The sequence below is a fragment of the Oncorhynchus kisutch genome, linkage group LG22 (assembly GCF_002021735.2).
Source record: "Oncorhynchus kisutch isolate 150728-3 linkage group LG22, Okis_V2, whole genome shotgun sequence".
Lineage (NCBI taxonomy): Eukaryota > Metazoa > Chordata > Actinopteri > Salmoniformes > Salmonidae > Oncorhynchus > Oncorhynchus kisutch.
The window spans coordinates 6934986-6958920 of NC_034195.2; the positions used below are offsets into that span (position 1 = coordinate 6934986).

General features: G+C 40.4%; 1 protein-coding gene across 3 annotated transcripts in view; it reads right to left on the bottom strand.

Moving 5' to 3' along the window:
- spg11 (SPG11 vesicle trafficking associated, spatacsin) overlaps window positions 1-23935 on the bottom strand; it is a 94542-nt gene that overhangs the window by 37143 nt on the left and 33464 nt on the right. For all 3 annotated transcript variants that reach the window (XM_020470019.2, XM_020470018.2, XM_020470017.2), the window contains exons 16-18: window positions 20250-20453; window positions 16572-16678; window positions 15258-15403 (exon numbers count right to left, since the gene is read on the bottom strand). In XM_020470019.2, coding sequence (XP_020325608.1) covers window positions 15258-15403; window positions 16572-16678; window positions 20250-20453 — 457 coding nt within the window. The remainder of the gene's footprint in view (window positions 1-15257; window positions 15404-16571; window positions 16679-20249; window positions 20454-23935) is intronic.

Here is a 23935-nt window from a genome sequence, read left to right on the forward strand (position 1 = left end):
TGGTGATGAACAATGCCTTTTCCAGCATGATGGAGCACCTTGTCCATACTTGTTGGTTATTACTGCATTGTCTGAACTAGAAGCACAAGCATTTCGCTACACTCGCATTAACATCTGCTAACCATGTGTATGTGACAAATAAAATTTGATTTTGATTTGTCATAAGGCAAAAGTGATAACTAAGTGGCTCGGGGAACAAAATATAGATATTTTGGGTCCATGGCCAGGAAACTCCCCAGACCTTAATCCCATTGAGAACTTGTGGTCAATCCTCAAGAGGCGGGTGACAGAATGCCAGGGCGGATTGCAGAGGTCTTGAAAAAGAAGGGTCAACACTGCAAATATCTTTGCAACAACTTCAGGTAATTGTCAAGAAAAGCCTTTGACACTTATGAAATGCTTGTAATTATACTTCAGTATTCCATAGTAACATCTGACAAAAAATATCTGAAGACACCGAAGCAGCAAACTTTGTGAAAATTAATAGTTGTGTCATTCTCCCAAAAACTTTTGGCCACGACTGTACACAATAAAAAAAAAAGACATTACATTCCATAACACTTTTCTCAACACATTAAGTGTACTCTACTACCGCATACAGGTATCTACAATACAAAATCAATGTGTATTTGCATGCGTGTGTCTGTGTGTCTCGGGGTGGGTGGGGTCAAGGAACCTACGGACAACAGTAGGCGAATGATACACTGTTTTGTTTGCACATTAATGTGCTATGTGCCTGTCCGTTCTCAGGACAAAAAAAAACCATGAGGTTTACTTCCGTGACGGTTTATCTTCCACATAACACTGGATGTTTGTTTTGTTGTTTTATAAGGTAAGAGATAAATATCAGTAAAGTGGCCAACACATAAATAGGCATTACTCTCTCCCTTTTTCCACACAGTTTTTGCTTCTTTAAATGTTTTTATTATTAAATTAATTTAGTATACATTTTCTTTGTAAATTTAACCCATTTTGATTTTCTTTAGGAGGGGAGCGGGAACCAGGCAAACCCCAGCTACAGAGCATATGGGGTGGGAAATGCTGTTTTCATATTGTACATGGGGAGCTGTGGGTCAGGAAGTGCACATATAGGGCTCTACCTGTGCAGAGCACAAGCCCCTTTGCTTTTCCAGTATCTAAAGTGCCCTTTTGGGTGGTGGCAGTGCTTAATTTGAGCCAGATCCTGTTCGGCACCTCAGTTTTGGATTGTTTTGTTCTGGAATCCATCAGCCGGGATCCGGTACCTCTTGTAACATAAAACATTATTTTTACTGTTTGCAAAGTAAAAATGATAAAAGCAATCAAGAGTTAATTCAAGTTGATCCTGTGTTATTCTCCTGGCTGCCCCCTAAAAAAACCATAATGTGAAAACAGTGCCTGATATTCTAAGAATTGATCAGTGTTGGCCTGGCCCGGGTTTCTGTTTTGCACAACATTGTAGCCTATTTTGACAAACGCATGGCCATTGCTGTGGTGAGAGAGAGAAGTGCGCCTGTATTTCTCACCGAACCAGAATGAGATTCACTTTCTGTGATGTCTCTCCCTGCTCTGATAGAAATGAGCATGTAACTCTCACCTCTCCAGCATTGCACTTCATCATTTATTTCCTTACAGAATCACAGCCGTGGTGAGGGTGCTGGAGCTATCACAGCACCACTGATACATTTAAATACATTTGCCAAAGTTATGGAATTACTGCGGTCAACCAATACAGGGCCTTTCGCAACATTTCATATACAACAGCAGGAAAACACAGATCCTGCTGAAAAGAGAAGACTAATCTGTCTGTAGGCTACCAAGTGATCAACTTTCAAATAGACCAATTGAGCCGAACAGCATTGTTTTACAAAGTAAAACTAGAGAGAGATGAGCTTTTGGCATGAGTGCATTGGCCTGCCGGCAGGGTAGCCTAGTGGTTAGAGCGTTGGACTAGTAACCGGAAGGTTGCAAGTTCAAACCCCCGAGCTGACAAGGTACAAATCTGCCGTTCTGCCCCTGAACAGGCAGTTAACCCACTGTTCCCAGGCCGTCATTGAAAATAAGAATTTGTTCTTAACTGACTTGCCTAGTTAAATAAAGGCAAATAAATAAATAATCGCCGGTGAGTGAGCTGCGCAACATTGGGTGAGTCAGTGAAACTGGATAGCTTTTTTAGGACTATAAAATCCTCCTCATACTCTCCATAGGCTATTGACGGATTTAAGACAAGGTTGTTTTCATTGATCTCAGATTCTCAATTTGTCTGTGTCTAAGTATAACCTATCATTTTGTTCCTTTGTTCTAAAGTCTCTAGTCATCTAAAATTATGTAGAATTGTATGAAATGCTTTTCTAAAAGTGACCCATGACCACTAAAAATGTTCCTTTTCCGCAGTCTGAAAACCTGCTCCAGGACCTCAGACTGGGGAGAAGGTTCACCTTCCAACAGGACAACGACCCTAAGCACACACTCAAAACAGCGCAGGAGTGGCTTCGGGACAAGTCTCAATGTCATAGAGTGGCTCAGCCAGAGCCCGGACCTGAACCGGATCGAACATCTCTGGAAAGATATGAAAATAGCTGTGCAGTGACGCTCCCCATCCAACCTGACAGAGCTTGAGAGGATCTGCAGAGAAGAATGGGAGAAACTCCCCAAATACAGGTGTGCCAAGCTTGAAGCATCATACCCAAGAAGACTCAAGGCTGTAATCACTGCCAAAGGTGCTTCAACAAAGTTCTGAGTAAAGGGTCTGAATACTTATGTAAACGTGATATTTCAGTTTTTATGGCATATTATGGGGTATTGTGTGTAGACTGATGAGGAATGAAAACATTTGAATAAGGCATTTCAAATAAGGCTGAGGAATGAAAACATGTGAATAAGACATTTCAAATAATGCTGTAACAACAAAATGTGGAAAAAGTGAAGAGGTCTGAATGCACTGTATATTTAGTTGGCTATTGGCTACTGATGGATTCTGGGTTCTAACTCCTAAACTCGGGATAGGGTTAATGATCAGGTATCTATTGAAATATTGGGTGCTTAGGTTTAGAGGGTCTACACCAGAAGTTAATGGTTATCTGTAGGAGGAAGGTATATAGTGTGTGCAATTAAGCTTGGAATGTATTGAGTGTAGGGAAAGCGATCACATGGCAGGCAATGATAAGGGGAGAGAGTCATGGATTAGTGATGAAGGGGGTTGAGGTCAGGTCAGGTCAGGTTACGTTAAGGGAAAAATAACCGTTTATTTCCCGTATCACTTATTTTCCTGCCTAGCAATGAAGATACAATGTTAAGCGAGGAGACGACTCCACCCAAAGTGGGGTACAAATACCACCACTAATGTAAACATGTTTTTGTCTGTTCAGCTGTTCGATCCTTTGGGAAGAATACACTTGGTTTAAGCTTTCATAGTGCCAGTCTAGTTCTTACTCTGATAATTAGAACCTAACACTACTCAACCTTTAACCAGCCACACAGGTTTAAACTTTATACAGCCTGCATATGGTCTAAATAGACAAAAGCCTGAATTCATGTAATAATTAACTGAATTATAGTAAACAAATACCTGCTTGCACTTTTGCAGGCTGTCCAACTACCAGGTTGTTGTCTTCCTTGTCCACAATGACAACAAAAGGAATGAATGAATCCAATGAATTCTTCCAAATTGGGGATTTCACCTGCGCATTACCTGTTTCCACGATGGTGTAATCCACCATCTTAACCTTTCTTTTTATTTCTCTTGTTATGTTGGCTATTTTCACATGAGCTAGGTGGCTGGTCGTCTCGGCTATTTCTGCATTATCGCTCACATAATAGAATCCGCCACACTTTTCAACACAACAAGCTCCTGGGTTTGTAAAAAATATTTTATTTTAATTTAAAGGGAAATTTCACCTTTTTTCAACTTCATATTCATCATCTCCAGCACCAACTATGTGAAAATGGCGCATTTCTATGTTTTGTAGTAAAAAAGATGTGTTTCCAATGGCATTATTAACCAATTAGTAGACAATTTGTAGGCCATGCCTATTTATAATTGGTTAAAATCACATGATGCACACCGATGACGTCATTCGTCTGCCTCACTCTTCACATAATAGAATGCGCAACACTATTCAACCCAACAAGCTCCTGGGTATAAGTATAATATTTAGATTTAAAATGTTTCCAAATGGCAATATAATTTTTTAGAACTGCAAGCCGACACGCTGGTTGAAATGATTTTTTATTCCACCTGCCAGCTGATTTGTTTGCGGGTCAACCTCAAGGAAACGTGAGTATCAGAACCGATGCAAGACTAATGTGTACCGCCTTTTTTCTACGTTGATATATTTTTGCTTTATACCTACGCTGAACCAGCATAGGGCCATGTACCACAAGGCAACCACAAACAGTATGGGTAACATGGGTAACAAAGAATGAGAAATGATATGTGTCATGGAATGTGAAGGGAACAGTTAACTTGTTGAAGCATTACAAGGTATTAACTCATGGGAATAACTTGAAAGCAAAGATAGCATTCCTTCAAGAGATTAATCTCTGACCATCAGGCTACACCCGTTTAAACAGTTCATGGAAAGGGCAGGGTTTCTGCCCAGGTTACCAAAGTAGGGCTCGTGGGACAGCAATTTTGATTAAGAGTAATGTCTCCTCGTGTTATTTCCGATCCAGATGGCAGGCGTGTTATTGTTACGGGATAACTTAATAATAGGCCTGTAGTGCTGGTGAATGTGTATGCTATGAATAAGGATGGCAGCAACTTCATCAAATCATTATTTTCCTTATTACCAGATTTGAACTCCCATTATGTGATTCTGTGTGGGGACTTTAATTGTTTTTTTGAATCCGGTACTCCACTGTTTAACAAATAAGAATATGCCATAATCCCACAGAACTCAGGATGTTTTTGATTTGTGGCAGCAGTTAAATCCCACAGAAAAACAATACCATTTTTTTTCTCCAGTCCACCACTATTTTTCACATATTGACTACTTCGTTGTTGATGATAAAACTGCATCTAGTCATATCCGATCACGCCCCCCTAGTACTACCATGAAAAATAAGCCTCATAAAACATGGTGTTCTGTGCTGCTCTCTGAGCAGAATTTCATTAACATTGTCTCAGTGCAGGTACAGCTTTTCTTAGAAGTAAAAAAAATATCAGAAGACACTTCACCCAGCCATTTATGGGAAACATTGAAAGTGTATATTAGAGGGCATTCATTTATGTAGCCAACAGTAATAAAAAGCGATCCAAGGACTTCAAAATGGATATCAAAAGGGAGACCTTTCTGACAGACCAACAGTACGTTGAGCACCCCTCACCAGAGCTACAGAACAAGAAGCTTAAATTAAAAAATGCACTTGATCTCTTATCAACAAATCAGTTCGAGATTATGCTTCTGAAGATCTGTCATTTGGTTAACAAGCGAACAAACTTTAAGCCTGTCAACTGTGTCAAACTACTGTATCTCGATTAATTTCACAAATCCGCACGCAATCTGATGGTATATAGAGTGATCATACAGAGATTAACAATGCATTTAACAATTTTAACTTTTTACCAATCTGAATCCAGTGGGAATGGTTCTGAAAAGGAATTTTTTTCAAGATCTGCCAATGTTGACTTCGGACTAAACTGTAAAATCAGGATTAGATGCTCAACAGGCCATCGCCTGTCTTAAAATTGTCTACTAAGATAACATATGGTGTTTGTTAAAGATGGTCATATTTTTTAAAATAAAATATTGAATTTGGCCATCACTACTATAGCCCATAGAAACGCATTGAATAACACATTAAATAATAAGGAATAAGGTTTTGAAGTGTCTCTCCTATATCTAGGCAATATAAGAAAGCTCAGGAACATATCTATATATTTTTAGACACATTTAACCCCTTTTTTTGTTGGCACAAAACTAATTCCATACATGAAAACAAAAAACGGTACCCTCAGACGAGTCCCGTTACACTGATCAGGGTCGTAGGACAGAACATCGTGTTCGTGAGACTCGATCTTTCATTTCAGTTTGTATATTAGTTTGTGCTCATATTTTGGAGGCCAAACCATTCAGACGTTTTCAGGATATCTCCTGGTCTGACAAACGACGCTGTAGCTCTGCCACTTTCCACCACATGTGGAAGGCCGACATAGGCGGATGAGGTGGATTGAGACACAGCCCATATATATATATATATATATAAAAATATTTCTCTAGTTTAAACAGACAGATTTTGATGGGGATTTTTGTATTATGTTAACTTGATTGAGGCATGTGAGTGTCAATCGACTCTTAAGGATGAATCATATTGTAATAGAAGAACCGCTCTATTACGCAATACCTTTTTACAGAGACTCAAACGTAAGGGTGGCCTTGCATTGCTGAATTATCAATATTAATATTGGGGTGCAAACATCATGTCATAGTGGCTACTCTATCACTGCCAGCAGCAGTATATAACTAGGTTAAACAATGAGATTGTCACATACACACAGAGTAGACTACTGTATGATTACTGAGATATTACATTTACCTACAGAAATACATTTTTTTTCCACTTTAGAGAGATTCGAGGGACGCAATCTTTGGAGTGTGCCGCAAACCAGATTAGTAGAGCATACACAGATATGCTGTCGATCCAGACGTAGCAGAGTTGCTGAGGGAGGATGACGATGCTGTCATAGATGAATGTCTATTGTTTGATGGCACTTGGCACAAGAGAGGATTCACTTCCAACTACGGGAATATGTGTGTGCATAGACACTGCAACAGGTCCAGTGATAAGACTATGAAGTGTTGTCTTCATACTGCCTTGCATGTGTGATGAAAAGGAAAATAGGGTTTACTGAAGAGTTGTTCAGGGAATGGAAGGAGTCACATGCGGATGACTGTGCCCAAAACTTCTCAGGGTCTAGAAAAGTAATAGAGCAGGAGGCAGCAAAACGCACGTGGGCCAGACCAGTCAGTCGCCATCGCATTTGTTACACAGAAATGCTCTCAGATGGTGACAGTACTTCATAAGTTTGTCACATTAGATCCCTACCCAGGAATTGAGATACAGTGCCCTGCAAAAGTATTCATCCCATTCATGTTTTTCCTATTTTGTTGCATTACAACCTGTAATTTAAATGGATTTTTATTTGGATTTCAAGTAATGGACATACACAAAATAGTTGAAATTGGTGAAGTGAAATGAAAAAAATGTACTTGTTTAAAAAATAAATGTTTGAAATAAAAACGGAAAAGTTGTGAGGGCATTTGTATTCACCCCCTTTGCTATGAAACCCCTACCTTCAGAAGTCACATAATTAGTTACATAAAGTCCACCTGTGTGTAATCTAAGTGTCACACGATCTGTCACATGATCTCAGTATATATACACCTGTTCTGAATGGCCCCAGAGTCTGCAACACCACAAAGCAAGGGGCACCACCAAGCAAGCGGCACCATGAAGACCAAGGAGCTCTCCAAACAGGTCAGGGACAAAGTGGAAAGAATATGGCACCACAACAAACCTGCCAAGAGAGGGCCGCCCACCAAAACTCAGGGACCAGGCAAGGAGGGCATTAATCAGAGAGACAACAAAGAGACCAAAGATAACCCTGAAGGAGTTGTCCACAGCAGAGTTTGGAGTATCTGTCCATAGGACCACTTTAAGCTGTACACTCCACAGAGCTGGACTTTATGGAAGAGTGGCCAGACAAAAGACATTGCTTAAAATAAGCAAACACATGTGGTGTTCGCCAAAAGGCATGTGGGAGACTACCCAACCATATGAAAGAAGGTACTCTGGTCAAATGAGACTAAAATTGAGCTTTTTGGCCATCAAGGAAAATGCTATGTCTGGCACAAACCCAACACCTCCCATCACCCCGGGGGACACCATCCCCACAGTGAAGCATGGTGGTGGCAGCATCATGCTGTGGGGATGGTATCCCATCGGCAGGGACTGGGAAACTGGTCAGAATTGAAGGAATGGTGGATGGCGCTAAATACAGGGAAATTCTTGAGGGAAATCGGTGTCAGTCTTCCGGAGATTTGAGTCTGGGACGAAGGTTCACCTTCCAGCAGGACAATGACCCTACGAATACTGCTAAAGCAACACTTGAGTGGTTTAAGGGGAAACATTTAAATGTTTTGGAATGGCCTAGTCAAAGCCCAGACCTCAATCCAATTGAAAATCTGTGGTATGACTTAAAGATTGCTGTACACCAGCGGAACCCATCAAACTTGAAGGAGCTGGAGCAGCTTTGCCTTGAAGAAGAATGGGCAACAAATCCCAGTGGCTAGATGTGCCAAGCTTATAGAGACATACCCCAAAAGACTTGCAGCTGTAATTGCTGCAAAAGGTGCCTCTACAAAGTATTGACTTTGGGGGGTGAATAGATATGCATGCTCAAGTTTTCATAATTTTTTTGTCTCATTTCGTGTTTGTATCACAATAAAAAATATTTGTTGTGTAAATCAAATGATACAACCCCCCCCAAAATGTATTTTAATTCCAGTTTGTAAGGCAACAAAATAGGAAAAATGCCAAAGGAGTGAATACTTTCAGAAGCCACTGTATGGAAACTGGAATGCATCCATCATGCCCACAAGAGGATGGGAACATCTCTATGTAAACTTAGTGCAGAAATATGCCTTGGGGGCAGAGTTGTAGGAAAACTTACTTCACTAAAATGTAAGAGTCTACAAAACTATTACAGGAGAGCAATTCTTGACATCAAGGGTGATGTAGAGAGCATGGAGACTGCCATCTGGGCTAGTCTTCTACATTCCATGTCAACAGACGAAACCCCTAATCACGGCAGATGCTCGTCATCTTGGTGCTGGTACCAGCGAGCCCTAGAAAATGGTTAGAATCCACCCAGTCACAAAAACCATCCAGGCCATACATTTTTTTAATCGAAAGTTGCACGGAAAATGGTGCCTGTATACCATAGGATGTCAAATGACAACCTCCTCAAAAGAATGCAACATGGAGGAATCCAGAATGCATAAACTCCGTAATATGGTCGAGATGCCCTTTTGTGGGCAAAAGCCACATAGATGCAGCAGCCAGTATGGCAGTAGCCACATTCAACAAGGGTACCACTATTATATCAAAGGTGATGGACAGATTGTGGCTTGACAGCACTTTGGTGACACTGGATGCAATCAGGGAGGATGATGAGATGCGTATTGTGAGAGCTGATGCTGCTTCAACAGTGTGTCAAGCGTAGCGCAGGTCCTAAGGCAGTCAAAAAAGTCAACAGGCACCCGCAACAACTTAAAGAGGGCCTTGCATACGAGGCAGGCATAGCTGATTAATCATTGAAACTGCAAATTTCACCAGCCTTTTAAATAACAAATTGAGCAAGGTACTATGCGCATTTGCCCAACACTATGCATATTTACCAAACAAACCAGTATTTAAAACATATTCTCTATTACTTTTAACTAGTGTATTAGATGTGCTAGTGTATTTGTAAAAAGTGTATTAACTGTCAATATAGAAATTACATAAGAGATTAATTCATGTTACAAAACTAGACATATTTAAGGAAAAAGACATGTTAATTGCATTCACCTATCTTTATCTGCCATTTTCTCAAAATGACCGGTTTACCATGCCCGAAGTCATTTTTTCTCAGCCTTCAAAGGAGATACATTTACATTAGGAGCAACTTCAAATCCAAAATGGCAGCATGCCAACTCGTTTGTCTGTGACTAGTACATTTTAACCTACTAATAACCTATTTATTTATGGTTGCGTAACTTCGTTGTTGTGTCGTGCAAACTATTTTATTTTTGCTGGTGTAAAGATCACGGGTCCTCCAGCTCGGCACTTCATTACTTGAAGTTTACCAAAGTAACCCTATCTCTGGCTATCTCTGGCTGGCCTGAGTTCCTCCTTCGTCTGCGGAGTGTCTTGTCCAAGCTGCTCCTTTTTGCTCTTCGCCTGGCTGTCAGTGGCAGCTCAACGTTCTCTCTATCGACCTCAACACCCAATATACTCACACGCGCAAACACTCACATTCAGACTCATACATACACGCCGTCTCTCTCTCCCCTTACCTTTGTTGGCCTCTAATTTTTTATTTATTTTTGTCAGAGAAAATGACAGTTTTCGTGGTATTGCTTTGTGCACTGACTTTACCGAACTCTGGAGAAAATGAACATTGTCGCTGGGTGAGTATGTGCTGACAATGTGCTCTCCCGTCCATTGGACATTTTGTCTGCAGGAACTCACTCTTTTTCACTTGGTCCACTCGTCCAAGTGCCGATGTATTTTGTGGCATGATGTAAACAGTACGAATGTGTCTCTACCAAAGTCTAATGGTTTTAAATTACTGTTTTGTTTTGTCTGGAAACTCACTTGTAGAATTCGCTTGCAGTAGGTCTCTTAAAAAGAGAAGCCGTGCAAGGTTATTAAACAGAGGTGCCTAGTTATTCTTCTTTTGTTGATATCAGGTAACGTGCAACCTAACCCTGGCCCTGATATGCAATGTCTCCAAACCCCTTCTGATTTTAAATCTAGATCTGGTTTTGGTATTTTTCATTTAAATGTACGCAGCCTGTTGTCAAAAATTGATGGGGTTAAGATTTGGGCTAAATCAACTGATGCAATTGTTTTTTTTAAAACCATTTTCTCAGCAAGTCTGTTTTTGATAAGGATATTTGTATAAGTGGTTACAATGTTTATAGCACTGATCGGGTTAAGAAAGGTGGGGGTGTGGCTATATATGTAAATACTAAATTCCCTGTAATTGTGGCAATTTGGAAACAGTTGGAATTTCTTGCTTTGAATATTGAGGTTTCAAAGGGCCTCTCTATAACTGTGATCGGCTGTTATAGACCCCCCCTCTGCTCTCGGTGATGCATTTTCTTCTTTGACGCACCTTATGTCTAACCTTCTTTACAGTGAAATGATCTTGATTGGTGATCTCAACTGGTGTTGGTTCAAGCCTGTGTCTGATGATTTAAACATGTTTTGTAATTCTATGAATCTTACACAGTTAATTAACTCACCCACTCGCCCAAATCTTAAATGCCCAGATCAATTTGATATTGACAAATGTTCCACATAAATATTCTACGGTTGGTGTTTTTTGTAATGATTTAAGTGACCATTGTGCTGTTGTTGCTGTTAGAAATACTAAGGTTCCAAAGACAAACCCACGTTTTATTCATATGGGAAATATGAAGTGTTTTAATGAGCAGGCTTTCTTTCATGATTTGTTTTATTTCGACTGGAGCAAGATTGAGCTTATCCCTGATGTGGAAACTGCCTGGAAATTCTTTCATGATGGTTTTTCCCAAATACTAAACAAACATGCCCCATTCAGCAGGTTCAGGGTTAAAGGGCGGAATAATCCATGGTTTTCTTCTGAGCTGTCTTGTATTATTCACGACCGTAATCCAGCCTGGGCTAAAGAAAGGAAATCATGTTCTGATGCTGATTGGCTTATTTTTAGGCAGTTCCATTCTTTTCTTCTCAGGAAGGCCAAGTCTGAATATTTTATGTCTGTTACCAATGATAAACTGAATGACCCTGGAATGTTTTAGAAGGCTATTAAGTCTATGTCTGGTAACAGTAATGTTAATGGATTACCGTCATGTGTTTTGAAGGACTATGTTGCTGTATATGACAACAAATGCTGAATTGTTTCAATGAGCACTTTGTATCATCCGGTAGGCTGTTTGATTCAGTGCCCTCTGTCTCTGTACAACCCTGTGTGGATGAACCAGTGAGAGCTGGTCAAACTTTTAGCCATTCTCAGTGCAGGTGGTACATAAAGCCCTGAAATCCTTAGATCAGAGAAAGCCTGCAGGTCCTGGTCTTTTGAATCCCTGCTTTTTAAATCTGGCAGCTGATTTCATAGCTGAACCACTTACATCTCTGTTCAATCTAACCCTGGAATGTAATGAAATTCCAAATATCTGGAAATCAGCATTTGTCCTACCAATTTTAAAAGGGGGAGATCCGACTCTTTTAAATAATTATAGGCCAATCTCAAAGCTGTCACCCCTGGTGAAAATACATGAAACCCTTGTAAGTGAACAGCTAAAATAGTTTTTATTTACTAAATCTATTTTATCAATGTATCAATCGGGCTTCAGGAAGAAGCATAGCACAATTACAGCAGCCATGAAGGTTTTAAATGATATCACTGAAGCCATTGACAAAAAACAGCACTGTGTCTCACTTTTTATTGATCTCTCTAAGGCTTTTGATACAGTTGATCCTGCTATACTAAGGCAGAGATTGTCGAGTGTAGGTCTTTCGGAGTATGCAGTTGCATGGTTTGCTAACTCTGTCTGATAGATCTCAGTGCACTGACTTATGTCTGTCAAATTGTCTGTCTTGAATAGGGTGCCCCAAAGGCTCTGTACTTGGTCCTCTCTTATTCACTATTTATAAAAATGATTTAGACAAAAATGTCCAAAATGCACAACTTCATTTTTATGCTGATGATATTGTTATTTACTGTTGTGCCTCGTCTCTTACAAAAGATTTCCAGAACATGCAAACTGCTTTTTATACTGTTCAACATACCTTGTGTCAATTGAAGCTTATCCTCAATACTGACAAACCTAAACTAATGGTGTTTTCTAATGCAAGAAATAGACCTCTGAACCTTTCACCTATTACTACCTGTCAGGGCAAGGAGATTGAGGTTTGTTACCTCATATAAATATCTTGGAATTTTAATTGATGACGACCTCTCTTTTAAATTGTGTATTCAAAAACGTACAAAACAATTGAAGCTGAAATTGGGATTTTATTTGAGGAATAAGGCCTGTTTTTCTTTTGAAGCCAGAAGGAGGCTAGTATCAGATACATTTATGCCTTTACTAGACTATGGGGATATTTTATATATGAATGCTTCTGCTCAGTGTTTGAGATCAATTGACACCCTTTACCATGGCACTTTGAGATTTAAACTGCAAAACCCTTACGCACCACTGCACTTTGTATACCAGGGTTGGCTGGCCGTCTCTAGTCACTCGTAGGCTCAGTCACTGGTATACTTTTATTTACAAAGCCATTTTGGGTTTACTACCTTTTTATTTGTGCATTTTTATTGAAATGTGGTGGGTACTCTCTTCGTTCGCTGGACTTTATCCTGCTAACTGTTCCAAATGTCCAAACTGAATTTGGTAAAAGGGCTTTTATGTACTCTGTGCCATCATCTTGGAACTATAAATACTTTAAAACTGGAAGAACTTGTCCCGATTGGTGTTTTTAAATCTCTGATGAAGGATTCTGAGGCTGATTCCCTGACCTGTCAATGTTTTTAATTTGCTGTGTTATACTCTTGTGAATTCAATGGTTTTTACTAGATTACTTGTAGTTTTTCATGTTGTCTGTCTGTATTTTTTTTGTAATGACTTGGTGCTGCCTATCTTGGCCAGGGCGCTCTTGAAAAAGAGATTTTAATCTCTATGAGCCCTTCCTGGTTAAATATAGGTTAAATAAAAAATATTCCACACACTGGTTCTTAGGACTTCTTTTAGATCTTGTGTAATTTTGATGTTAAGTGACATTTTATTTGTAAATCTATGCAAAATGTGCATCTGTCAGATGTGTGAAGTGTTTTTTGTAAATAAATCCATGAAATAACTATATTTATTTTGATAAACTATTCTTGGTAAGTCTGACGACTGGGTGTGTTATCACAATAAAACGAAACAAAAATCCCTCTGACTTGAATCAATGTGTTGAAAAATAGATTTTCGTGACATGCAAATGTAGAAAATCCAATAACAAGATGTGGGGATCAACATGTCATTTTTTATTTCAACTTATTTTGAAACAAATGGGGAATTATTTAACAAAAGTGCAATGGTGCCAATATATTTGGCTGCAACTGTATAAAGATAATTTAGTTACTACATAATAACAGCCTGCAGTAGGCCTTCTACTTGAGTTATTCAATGAAAAGGGGGCAGCACTAAGCTAGCCTGAAACATCATTACCTGGAGTACCTCAAATTGAGCATGTTATGTCTCCATGAGACGCCATCTTAAAAGCTGCAATAAGTAACTTACCAAATTCACATAGAAATGGGAATTATACACCTGTCATTCACATTGAAAGCAATGGAACAGATCTATGTGCACCATTTCTATGCTTCCCATGCTTATGTTTTGGTTTTGTACACTAGCTTCAAACAGCTAAAAATACAATATATTTGGTTATTGAAAAGATATAGCACAGCGATGTAGAAGATGCAATGATTTTCTACTTTTGCCACAAACTGAAATTAGGCAATCTATTAGAATTTTTGCAACCAGTAAATGGCGGAATGATTTCAGCATATTGCACCTTTAACCGACTTAATTTGATTTCAATGCACCGTTGAGTCTTCACATAGGAATGAATGGTGTCACATTATACACGTCATATCTAGTCATTGGGCATACTGTTATGGGATTTTTATTAATAATGACTAAATTATGTATACATTTAGCTTAGAATTATAACGAAACAGAATACTACTCTGTTACTGTATGAATGTATGGATCTTATTATAATCATAACACTGAATATAACATGTGTAGTTTTAGTCAAGAATTAGAACAAGGACTTTCTGTTCCTTGGTAGAAACGAATGGAGCTATCGTCAGACCAGCTGGAATACTGTGTTCCTTACAGGACATTCTGTCCCCACCCAGGGAGGGGAGAGACCTTGGGCTTGTAGTAGATTGTTTAACAGGTGGCAGACAATGTGAGGAGGCTTGTGAACTATATTGCCATTGTGTCTGAGAGGAGGAGAGACATTTATGATGAAATTTGAGGTATATAAACCAATGTACATGGTACTATAACCGGAGCTCTCGGGAATAAACTCTATTGATTAATTTTGAGACTGATCTTTGTCTATTTTATGCAAATAAGAACCTTACAAATGATTAGAAACGAACATAGTGTTTTGCTTTGTTATAATTGAATTGGTTAATGAACATATAGGAATTAAATTCCTCTAACACATACCCAATAAAAACATGAGCATTGAAAGTTGGTTGTTTTGTTGTGATCATTATACTGTATGAGTCAATAGATTAGGTTTTGTCTTGCACTGATGGAGCTGTTCACTTTTTGGCCAATAGCCTGGTGGAACCAGCCTGATCACCGCATTCCAAAAATGGCCACTATGGGAAATAAAACAAACTATATGCATGAAATTCCTGAAGGCAGAATTATAAGGTGAGATACCCTCGTGCAGTTATCACATAGCATCACGCGGTTACCAAACATAAGGCTTTTGAGGAGAGAAAAGGTCCAGACCTGGTCGATGCCACCCGGGGCAAACATGATGGTAGCGAGGGCCAGAAGACTGTGTCCTTCCAGGAGCATGCTGCTAACCATGGCCTGGCTGCCTGGGATGAGGACCTGGGCACTGGTCAGACTGGCCTGGAACACGCGTTCTGGATCTACAGGACAGAGACACACATTTAATGGTTATTAATGACTCGCCAAACTACATGTCAAAAACAAATACGACTGCATGACATCAGCAGCCTGGTGTTCCAAATAGCATACCTGCTCTATACCAATAAACCCATTAGTTTAAAAAAGATTTAGGATATGCTAATCTAGCAAGTCAGGCAACTGAAAGTAACTTTCCAACAGTGTTTTAGTTCGCTGTTTGCTTGCTAGACAGTTCAAATGATGACCGAACATATCTGTTTAGACTGTAGACAACTTTTATTTTAACAGAAATGTAGAACTTCTTGATGCTGTCAAAATCAGGCTATCCTAACAATGGTCCCAACGACAGGTTCAAAGTTGAAAATATTTCATACCTATGCAACAAGGAAAATGACAGTCGCATTGACAGTCTACAGACAGTCGGCATGAGTATAAATTCAATGTAGCTTTGGCCAATGACACTTGTCGCATTCTAATAGTCTAGAGACATTTCGTAAGACGGACTATAAATCAACCTTAAGCACCAACAATAAAACATGACATACCACTATTAGGTTAAAAATAAACAGACTAAAAAAACTCCTGGATGCTTAATCAACCTCAAACCAAGTTTATTCAACCACTGGGTCATACATCTGCATAAGACAAAGAACATATTCACACAAACACTGACATTTAACCCTTTCTCCTATGCTGAGCCCCTCCTTACACATCTGGATAGCCAATACACCTCTGTTGCTATCCAGAAGTTATTCCTCACTTCATCTAACCTGACCACTGCCCAAGTTCCTCACTCCTCTCCAACTCATGGCTGTCATGGTGACTGGTACCCGACTGTCTCTTCTCCTCCCATAGGATCCCTGATGGCTAACAATAACATATCCTGACATAATTGAGGCGGCAGCGTAGCCTAGTGGTTAGAGCATTGGACTAGTAACCGGAAGGTTGCGAGTTCAAACCCCCGAGCTGACAAAGTACAAATCTGTCGTTCTGCCCCTGAACCCACTGTTCCCAGGCCGTCATTGAAAATAAGAATTTGTTCTTAACTGACTTGCCTAGTTAAATAAAGGTAAATAAATAAATAATGTAAACGTTATAATGAAAAAGTATATTTCATGATGAAAGGTTAAGAAATCAGAACCCATCACCACATAACTAAAACTGCCATACCTGAGAGGTCTCTGGTAATCTCTTGCATTTTCACCATCATTTCAAACCATGGGTGACTTTCATATAGACCATTATCAGCTAGAGCAGGGCAATTCCTGGGTGTCAACCTGATACAAAGAAAGAAAACAAAGATGGAGCACAAGCTACAAAAACACACAGTATATTTCACAAATGCAGTGTCATCTGAGCTTCAATTGGAGATTGTTTGTTTGACAATTGAAAATACTTTCAAAACCAAGATCAGTAAGCTCCTAATACAAGAAATACAAAACATTAGCTGAATCTCAAACCAAACACAAGTAAATCTCAACAGTTAGTTGTCGAGTGATCGAGGGCTCCACTGTGTCTTTCAGCAGCCTCTCTACCAAGTGGGCATCCTGTGCCAACTCGGCTCCCGGAGGCAGCAAGTTCTAACCACAAATCTTAGCGTGTTACCTAGCAACAACAAAGCCACTACTAAAGAAAAATATATTTGTTTTATTGTCACATACACTGGAGCAAATTGTTTTTCCAGGGTGAGCCAAAGTAGTATGGCACCCCTGGAGCAAATTAGGGTGAAGTGCCTTGCTCAAGGGCACAAAGACAGATTTTTCACCTTGTTAGCTTGGGAATTTGAACCAGAGACCTTTTGGTTATTGGCCCAATGCTCAAACCGCTGGGCTACCTGCCGCCCTCAAAATAGTCTGAATGAATCATCAAGAAATCTGTAATTAATTTGAACGTTTTTGCATCATGAGGATGCTCAATACCACGCTGTCTCGCGAAAACAACGATGTGACCACATGAACAGATTGTTAACTTAGCTAGAACATGCTGTGGCTCAAAGCTGCCTCTGCCATACAGAGATGAAATATCTAACCAATACAATTTGAATTTAATAACAGTGCTTGTGAACTTCAGAGCTGTAACGGTTTTACAATTTGGCTTCTAAAAGTATAAAACACATACTAGTAGTAGTCGTCGCTCCTGCTCGAAAGTCTACACATTCTGGGTGATGCAAAGTCATCATCTTACTGGTGAGCTCACTGGCCATTTCTGATCACCGTTCTCAAAACTTGTCATACGTTGCACATCTCACACTACAAGAGCATTGTGCCGACAAAGACGGGATCGCTAGCCCTAAGATTGTGTCTCTGATCTGCTCTTACTAAACGAGCGCTGATGATGGCAGAGCGTTGAGTAGGCAACGACATGGGGATTCTGGCTCCGATCTCAAAAACATGTCTGGGACAGCTAAATTGGGGCCAAAAATCGTGCATTGCACACCCGGCTTTAGTCGCACAAGTTTACATCTAGCTAAGGAGCTGTGCTTGAAGGTGCAGTATTTCTTAAAACAGGTATTGTAGCACCAATTTCTCATTGCCACATGTTGAATGAAAAACTTCATAAACAGCGGGATACATTTGTGAGAATGAGGCGGGCGAATTGAGCATCTACCCACATTTAATCTTACCGTCCAAAAGCAGTGTATGCAGCGGACTATACACTCGTATCCCCCATGTACCGGTTCGTACTGAAAACATCCCCTCCTTAACTCGATTTAATAGCATGGCAGCGAGAGAAAAAAACTGGGAAAATATGCATACTTTCTCTATGAAACCTCATTTTACACCACCATGCTAGAATGGCTAATGCTAATTCCTGATGTTGTACCCTGCGTTGAGCCAGGCGTAAACAACAAACTGCTGCAACCTGATTGGCTGAACGCGATACACAACATCCAGGACTAGCATTCCTAGACATTTAATATGCATATTTTTTTCAAATTCCCCACCTTCTCTCCTTTAAATTGAGGTAAGGAGGAAATCGATGCCTTTACAGGCTGAATGGAGAATGTTTTATGTACAAACTGGCTCACGCAGGACACGAGTGTAATGACAGCTGCATACATTGCATTTGTACAGTAAGATGAAACGACTCAATATCGCCATCTGCCTGTCGTTGGGCTAGAGGGATTAAGGATGCAGGCAGAGTATGATGATGAAGTTGGCCGACAGCAAGAAGAAGTAAACTTTTTTTTAGCCCAAATAAGTATTCATTAATGATTTGCATTGTCTCAATTATCTTCCAGTCACTGCATGACAATGCACATAAACTCAGCAAAAAAAAGAAACGTCCCTTTTTCAGGACCCTGTCTTTCAAAGATAAGTTATTTGGATTTTTAAGAATTCACAGATCTTCATTGTAAAGGGTGTAAACACTGTTTCCCATGCTTGTTCAATTAACCACAAACAATTAATAAACATGCACCTGTGGAACGGTCGTTAAGACACTAACAGCCTACAGACGGTAGGCAATTAAGGTCACAGTTATGAAAACTTAGGACACTAAAGAGGCCTTTCTATTGATGGTCGGATTCTCGTTTATATTTGAAGGAATGAGCGTTACACCGAGGCCTGTACTCTGGAGCGGGATCGATTTGGGGGCGGTGTGTCACAGCATCATCGGACTGAGCTTGTCGTCATTGCAGGCAATCTCAGCTCTGTGTGTAACAGGTAAGACATCCTCCTCCTTCATGTGGTACCCTTCCTGCAGGCTCATCCTGAAATGACCCTCCAGCATGACAATGCCACCAGCCATACTGCTCGTTCTGTGCATGATTTCCCACAAGACAGGAATGTCAGTGTTCAGCCATGGCCAGCGAAGAGCCCGGATCTCAATCCCATTGAGCAAGTCTGGGACCTGTTGGATCGGAAGGTGAGGGCTAGGGCCATTCCCCCCAGAAATGTCGGGAACTTGCAGGTACCTTGGTGAAAGAGTGGGGTAACATCTCACAGCAAGAACTGGCAAATCTGGTGCAGTCCATGAGAAGGAGATGCACTGCAGTACTAAATGCAGATGGTGGCCACAACAGATACTGACTGTTACTTTTGATTTTGACTCCCCCCTTTGTTCAGGAACACATTATTCCATTTCTGTGGAACTTGTTCAGTTTGTCTCAGTTGTTGAATCTTATGTTCATACAAATATTTACACCTGTTAAGTTTGCTGAAAATAAACACAGTTGACAGTGAGTGGACGTTTCTTTTTTTGCTGAGTTTATGTTATAGCCTACAATTGTCGTCTTTGAAGCCAAAAACAGGACATGTATATTTTTGCCTAAACAGCTGACTGGCAAAGCACACTGGCACACTCTGCATTCTAAAAGTGAGAGAAAAGGAGCCCAGGCCGAGCGATGTTCCCCATGGTCCTAAAGCCAGCCAAGCAATACTCTAAACAGCTATTGCATGTTAAATAGGGATTGGAATGATTTTAGTTCCCACAAAAAAATGGCCTACTTTAAATTGTTGGTCTCGAGCTAGGGTATGGCGACTGCCATACTCAACTGACGCCCGCACCTGTGCCGCAGCAAGGCAAATTGGTGCTGTGACTTTGTTGCGGCAATGGCAAAATGTCATCTAGCGACAAATTAAGGAGCCAATAGTGATTCTCAATGAAAAATTGCACGAATACTGCATTTATAATGGGCTCCTATCCAGACCAGCGTGTCACAGCTCTCCTTCGCTGTGAGTCGAGTGACTCGGATTAGCCAGGCTATCGTAGAAATTCTCACTGAAACATTTTTGGAAACACTGAACACATCAGCAAGGGCTCTGGGGCCAAGTGTTCGGTTTGAGATTCAGCCATAGCCTCCTCCTAGCAAATAGTCATGAAATATTGATTGTCCCTTTCCCTCACCTGTTGTGCTCCAGGTAGGTGTAGAGCAGGTAGCGAAGGCCATTGTCCAGGCAGTGGTGGATGAAGCGTGTGTGCAAGTCGTGACCTTGAGGGGAGCGGTACTGGGGAATGGGTGGGCTGGCCTGCATCACCCCACCTGCCTGGCCCAGCCTCCACAACAGCTGTTCAAAATCAGCCATCTCGGCCTGGATGAACACTCCTCTCCTGCAAAGAGAGTGGTGGGTGATTGAGGTTAGCAGCTAACATAGCTTTCTTACATATCTAGTGTAATATACCGTATATGACTATTCATTACGTGTATTCAGCAGTGTAGGGTGCAATACCAGTTCAGCCACAAGAGGCCGAAACTTGCCTACATTTTTTACTGTGAGTTTGCTTCTCTGCTTCTACTATGGTGGGCTCACAAGTAAGCCTACTAATCCAGAAAGAAGCACCTTAAAAAATACTTTTTCTTTATTTTTGAGATTTTGGCTCCAGTATTTCTTCTACTAAACATACAGTGCAGAAAGTATTCATACCCCTTGACTTATTGCACATTTTGTTGTGTTACAGCCTGAATTCAAAATTGATTGCATTTAGTTTTTATCTAACCCATCTACACAATACCTCATAATGACAAAGTGAAAACACGTTTATAGATTTTTTTGCAATTTGATTTAAAATAAATTTGCATAAAGTAGTCACACCCCTGAGACAATACATGTTAGAATGACATTTGGAAGCGATTACAGCTGTGAGTCATTCTGGGTTAAGTCTCTAAAGCCTTGTTCACGTTGGCAGTTTGAAGTGACTCAAATCTAGTTTTTTTGCATAACCGATTCAAATCTGTTCTTTTTCCTGCAGTCTGAACAACCAAAAAGCACATGGAATCTGATATTTCAATCCACATTTCAGATCACTTTCGTAGGTGGTTTGAAGTCAAATCTGATTCCTGGCCATGCGACTTGTATCTGAACAGTAAAATCTGATTTATTTACCCTGAAGTGGTTTTTTTGACGGTTTCTTGGCAAACGTTGTTGGTTGCTAGGTACTCGGTTGACAGTTTGACAATAACATGTGGTAGCTAATTAGCTTGTAAATAGTTTGGAAACAAATTAGTGAATGTGCTAGAAAGCTAAACAGCTACCTAGCTAGCTAGTTGACTGTTGTGGTTAGCCAAAAAAGACTCAATTTGAAAGTTGGATCATCTCATCCTTTGAGGCTTTAAAAGTGTTCTTACCTTATGATTTTGAACATTCAAAACAACTGGCAAACATACATGACAGGCATTGATGTCACCTAAGCTTGCTACATAACTTCTAAGTGATAGGAAACAGGAGAACCACCACCAATCAATCTACATCTCTGCACACACACACACACACACACACCTGTTGTCACTATGACAACTAGGGTAGCCATGTCAGCAAATGACTGCTGTCTGAACATACACAAATCCGATTTGGTCACTTGTGACTTGCTGTTTGGACAGGCAGTATTCCAAAACTGATTTTAAAAACTAAACTGATTTGAGCAAAGGCCTGCAATGTGAACAAGGTTTAAGAGCTTGGCACACCTGTATTGTACAATATTTGCACATTATAACTCTGTCAAGATGGTTGTTGATCAGTGCTAGACAGCCATTCATGGTTTTCCAAAGATTTCCAAGCCGATTTATGTGAAAACTGTAACTAGGCCACTCAGGAACATTCAATGTCATCTTGGTAAACAACTCTAGTGTACAGTCATGGCCAAAAGTTTTGAGAATGACACAAATATTAATTTCCACAAAGTTTTCTGCTTCAGTGTTTTTAGATATTTTTTGTCAGATGTTACTATGGAATAATAATTACAAGCATTTCAAAAGTGTCAAGGGCTTTTGACAATTACACGAAGTTGATGAAGAGTCAAAATTTGCAGTGTTCACCCTTCTTTTTCAAGACCTCTGCAATCTGCCCTGGCATGCTGTAAATTAACTTCTGGGCCACATCCTGACTGATGGCAGCTCATTCTTGCATAATCAATGCTTGGAGTTTGACAGAATTTGCAGGTTTTTGTTTGGCCACCCGCCTCTTGAGGATTGACCACAAGTTCTCAATGGGATTAAGGTCTGGGGAGTTTCCTGGCCATGGACCCAAAATAAATATGTTTTTTTCCCCTGAGCCACTTAGTTATCACTTTTGCTTCATGGCAAGGTGTTCCATCATGCTGGAAAAGGCATTGTTCGTTGTTCCTGGATGGTTGGGGGAAGTAGCTCTAGGAGGATGTGTTGGTACCATTCTTTATTCATGGATGTGTTCTTAGGCAAAATTGTGAGTGAGCCCACTCCCTTGGCTGAGAAGCAACCCCACACATGAATGGTCTAAGGATGCTTTACTGTTGGAATGACACAGGACTGATGGTAGCGTTCACCTTGTCTTCTCCGGACAAGCTTTTTTTCATGATGCCCCAAGCAATCGGAAAGGGGATTCATCAGAGAAAATGACTTTACCCCAGTCCTCAGCAGTCCAATCCCTGTACCTTCTGCAGAATATCAGTCTGTCCCTGATGTTTTTCCTGGAGGGAAGTGGCTTCTTTGCTGCCCTTCTTGACACCAGGCCATCCTCCAAATGCCTTCGCCTCACTGTGCGTGCAGATGCACTCACACCTGCCTGCTGCCGTTCCTGAGCAAGCTCTGTACTGGTGGTGCCCCGATCCCGCAGCTGAATCAACTTTAGGAGACGGTCCTGGCGCTTGCTGGACTTTCTTGGGCGCCCTGAAGCCTTCTTCACAACAATTGAACCGCTCTCCTTGAAGTTCTTGATGATCCGATAAATGGTTGATTTAGGTGCAATCTTAATGGCAGCAATATCCTTACCTGTGAAGCCCTTTTTGTGCAAAGCAATGATGACGGCACGTGTTTCCTTGCAGGTAACCATGGTTGACAGAGGAAGAACAATGATTCCAAGCACCACCCTCATTTTGAAGCTTCCAGTCTGTTATTCAAACTCAATCAGCATGACAGAGTGATCTCCAGCCTTGTCCTCATCAACACTCACACCTGTGTTAACGAGAGAATCACTGACATGATGTCAGCTGGTCTTTTTGTGGCAGGGATGAAATGCAGTGGAAATATTTCATTTGCATGGCAAAGAGGGACTTTGCAATAATTGCAATTCATCTGATCACTCTTCATAACATTCTGGAGTATATGCAAATTGCCATCATACAAACTGAGGCAGCAGACTTTGTGAAAATTAATATTTGTGTCATTCTCAAAACCTTTGGCCACGACTGTTTATTTGGCCTTCTATTTTAGGTTATTTTCCTGCTGAAAAGTGAATTTGTCTGCCAGTGTCTGTTGGAAAGCAACAGGGTTTACATTTTCTTTAAATGACCCAGTCCTTGCCGATCACAAGCATACCCATAACATGATGCAGCCACCACCATCCTTGAAAATATGAATAGTAGTACTCAGTGATGTGTTGTGTTGGATTTGCCCCAACCATAACACTTTCTATTCAGGACATGAAGTTAATTTATTTGCCAATTATTTTTGCAGTTTTACTTCAGAGCCTTGTTGCAAACAGGATGCATGTTTTGGATCATTTTTATTCTGTACAGGCTTACTTCTTTTCACTCTACCATTTATGTCAGTATTGTGGAGTAACTACAGTGTTGTGGATCCATCCTTAGTCGTTTTCTCATATCACACTCATTAAACTGTG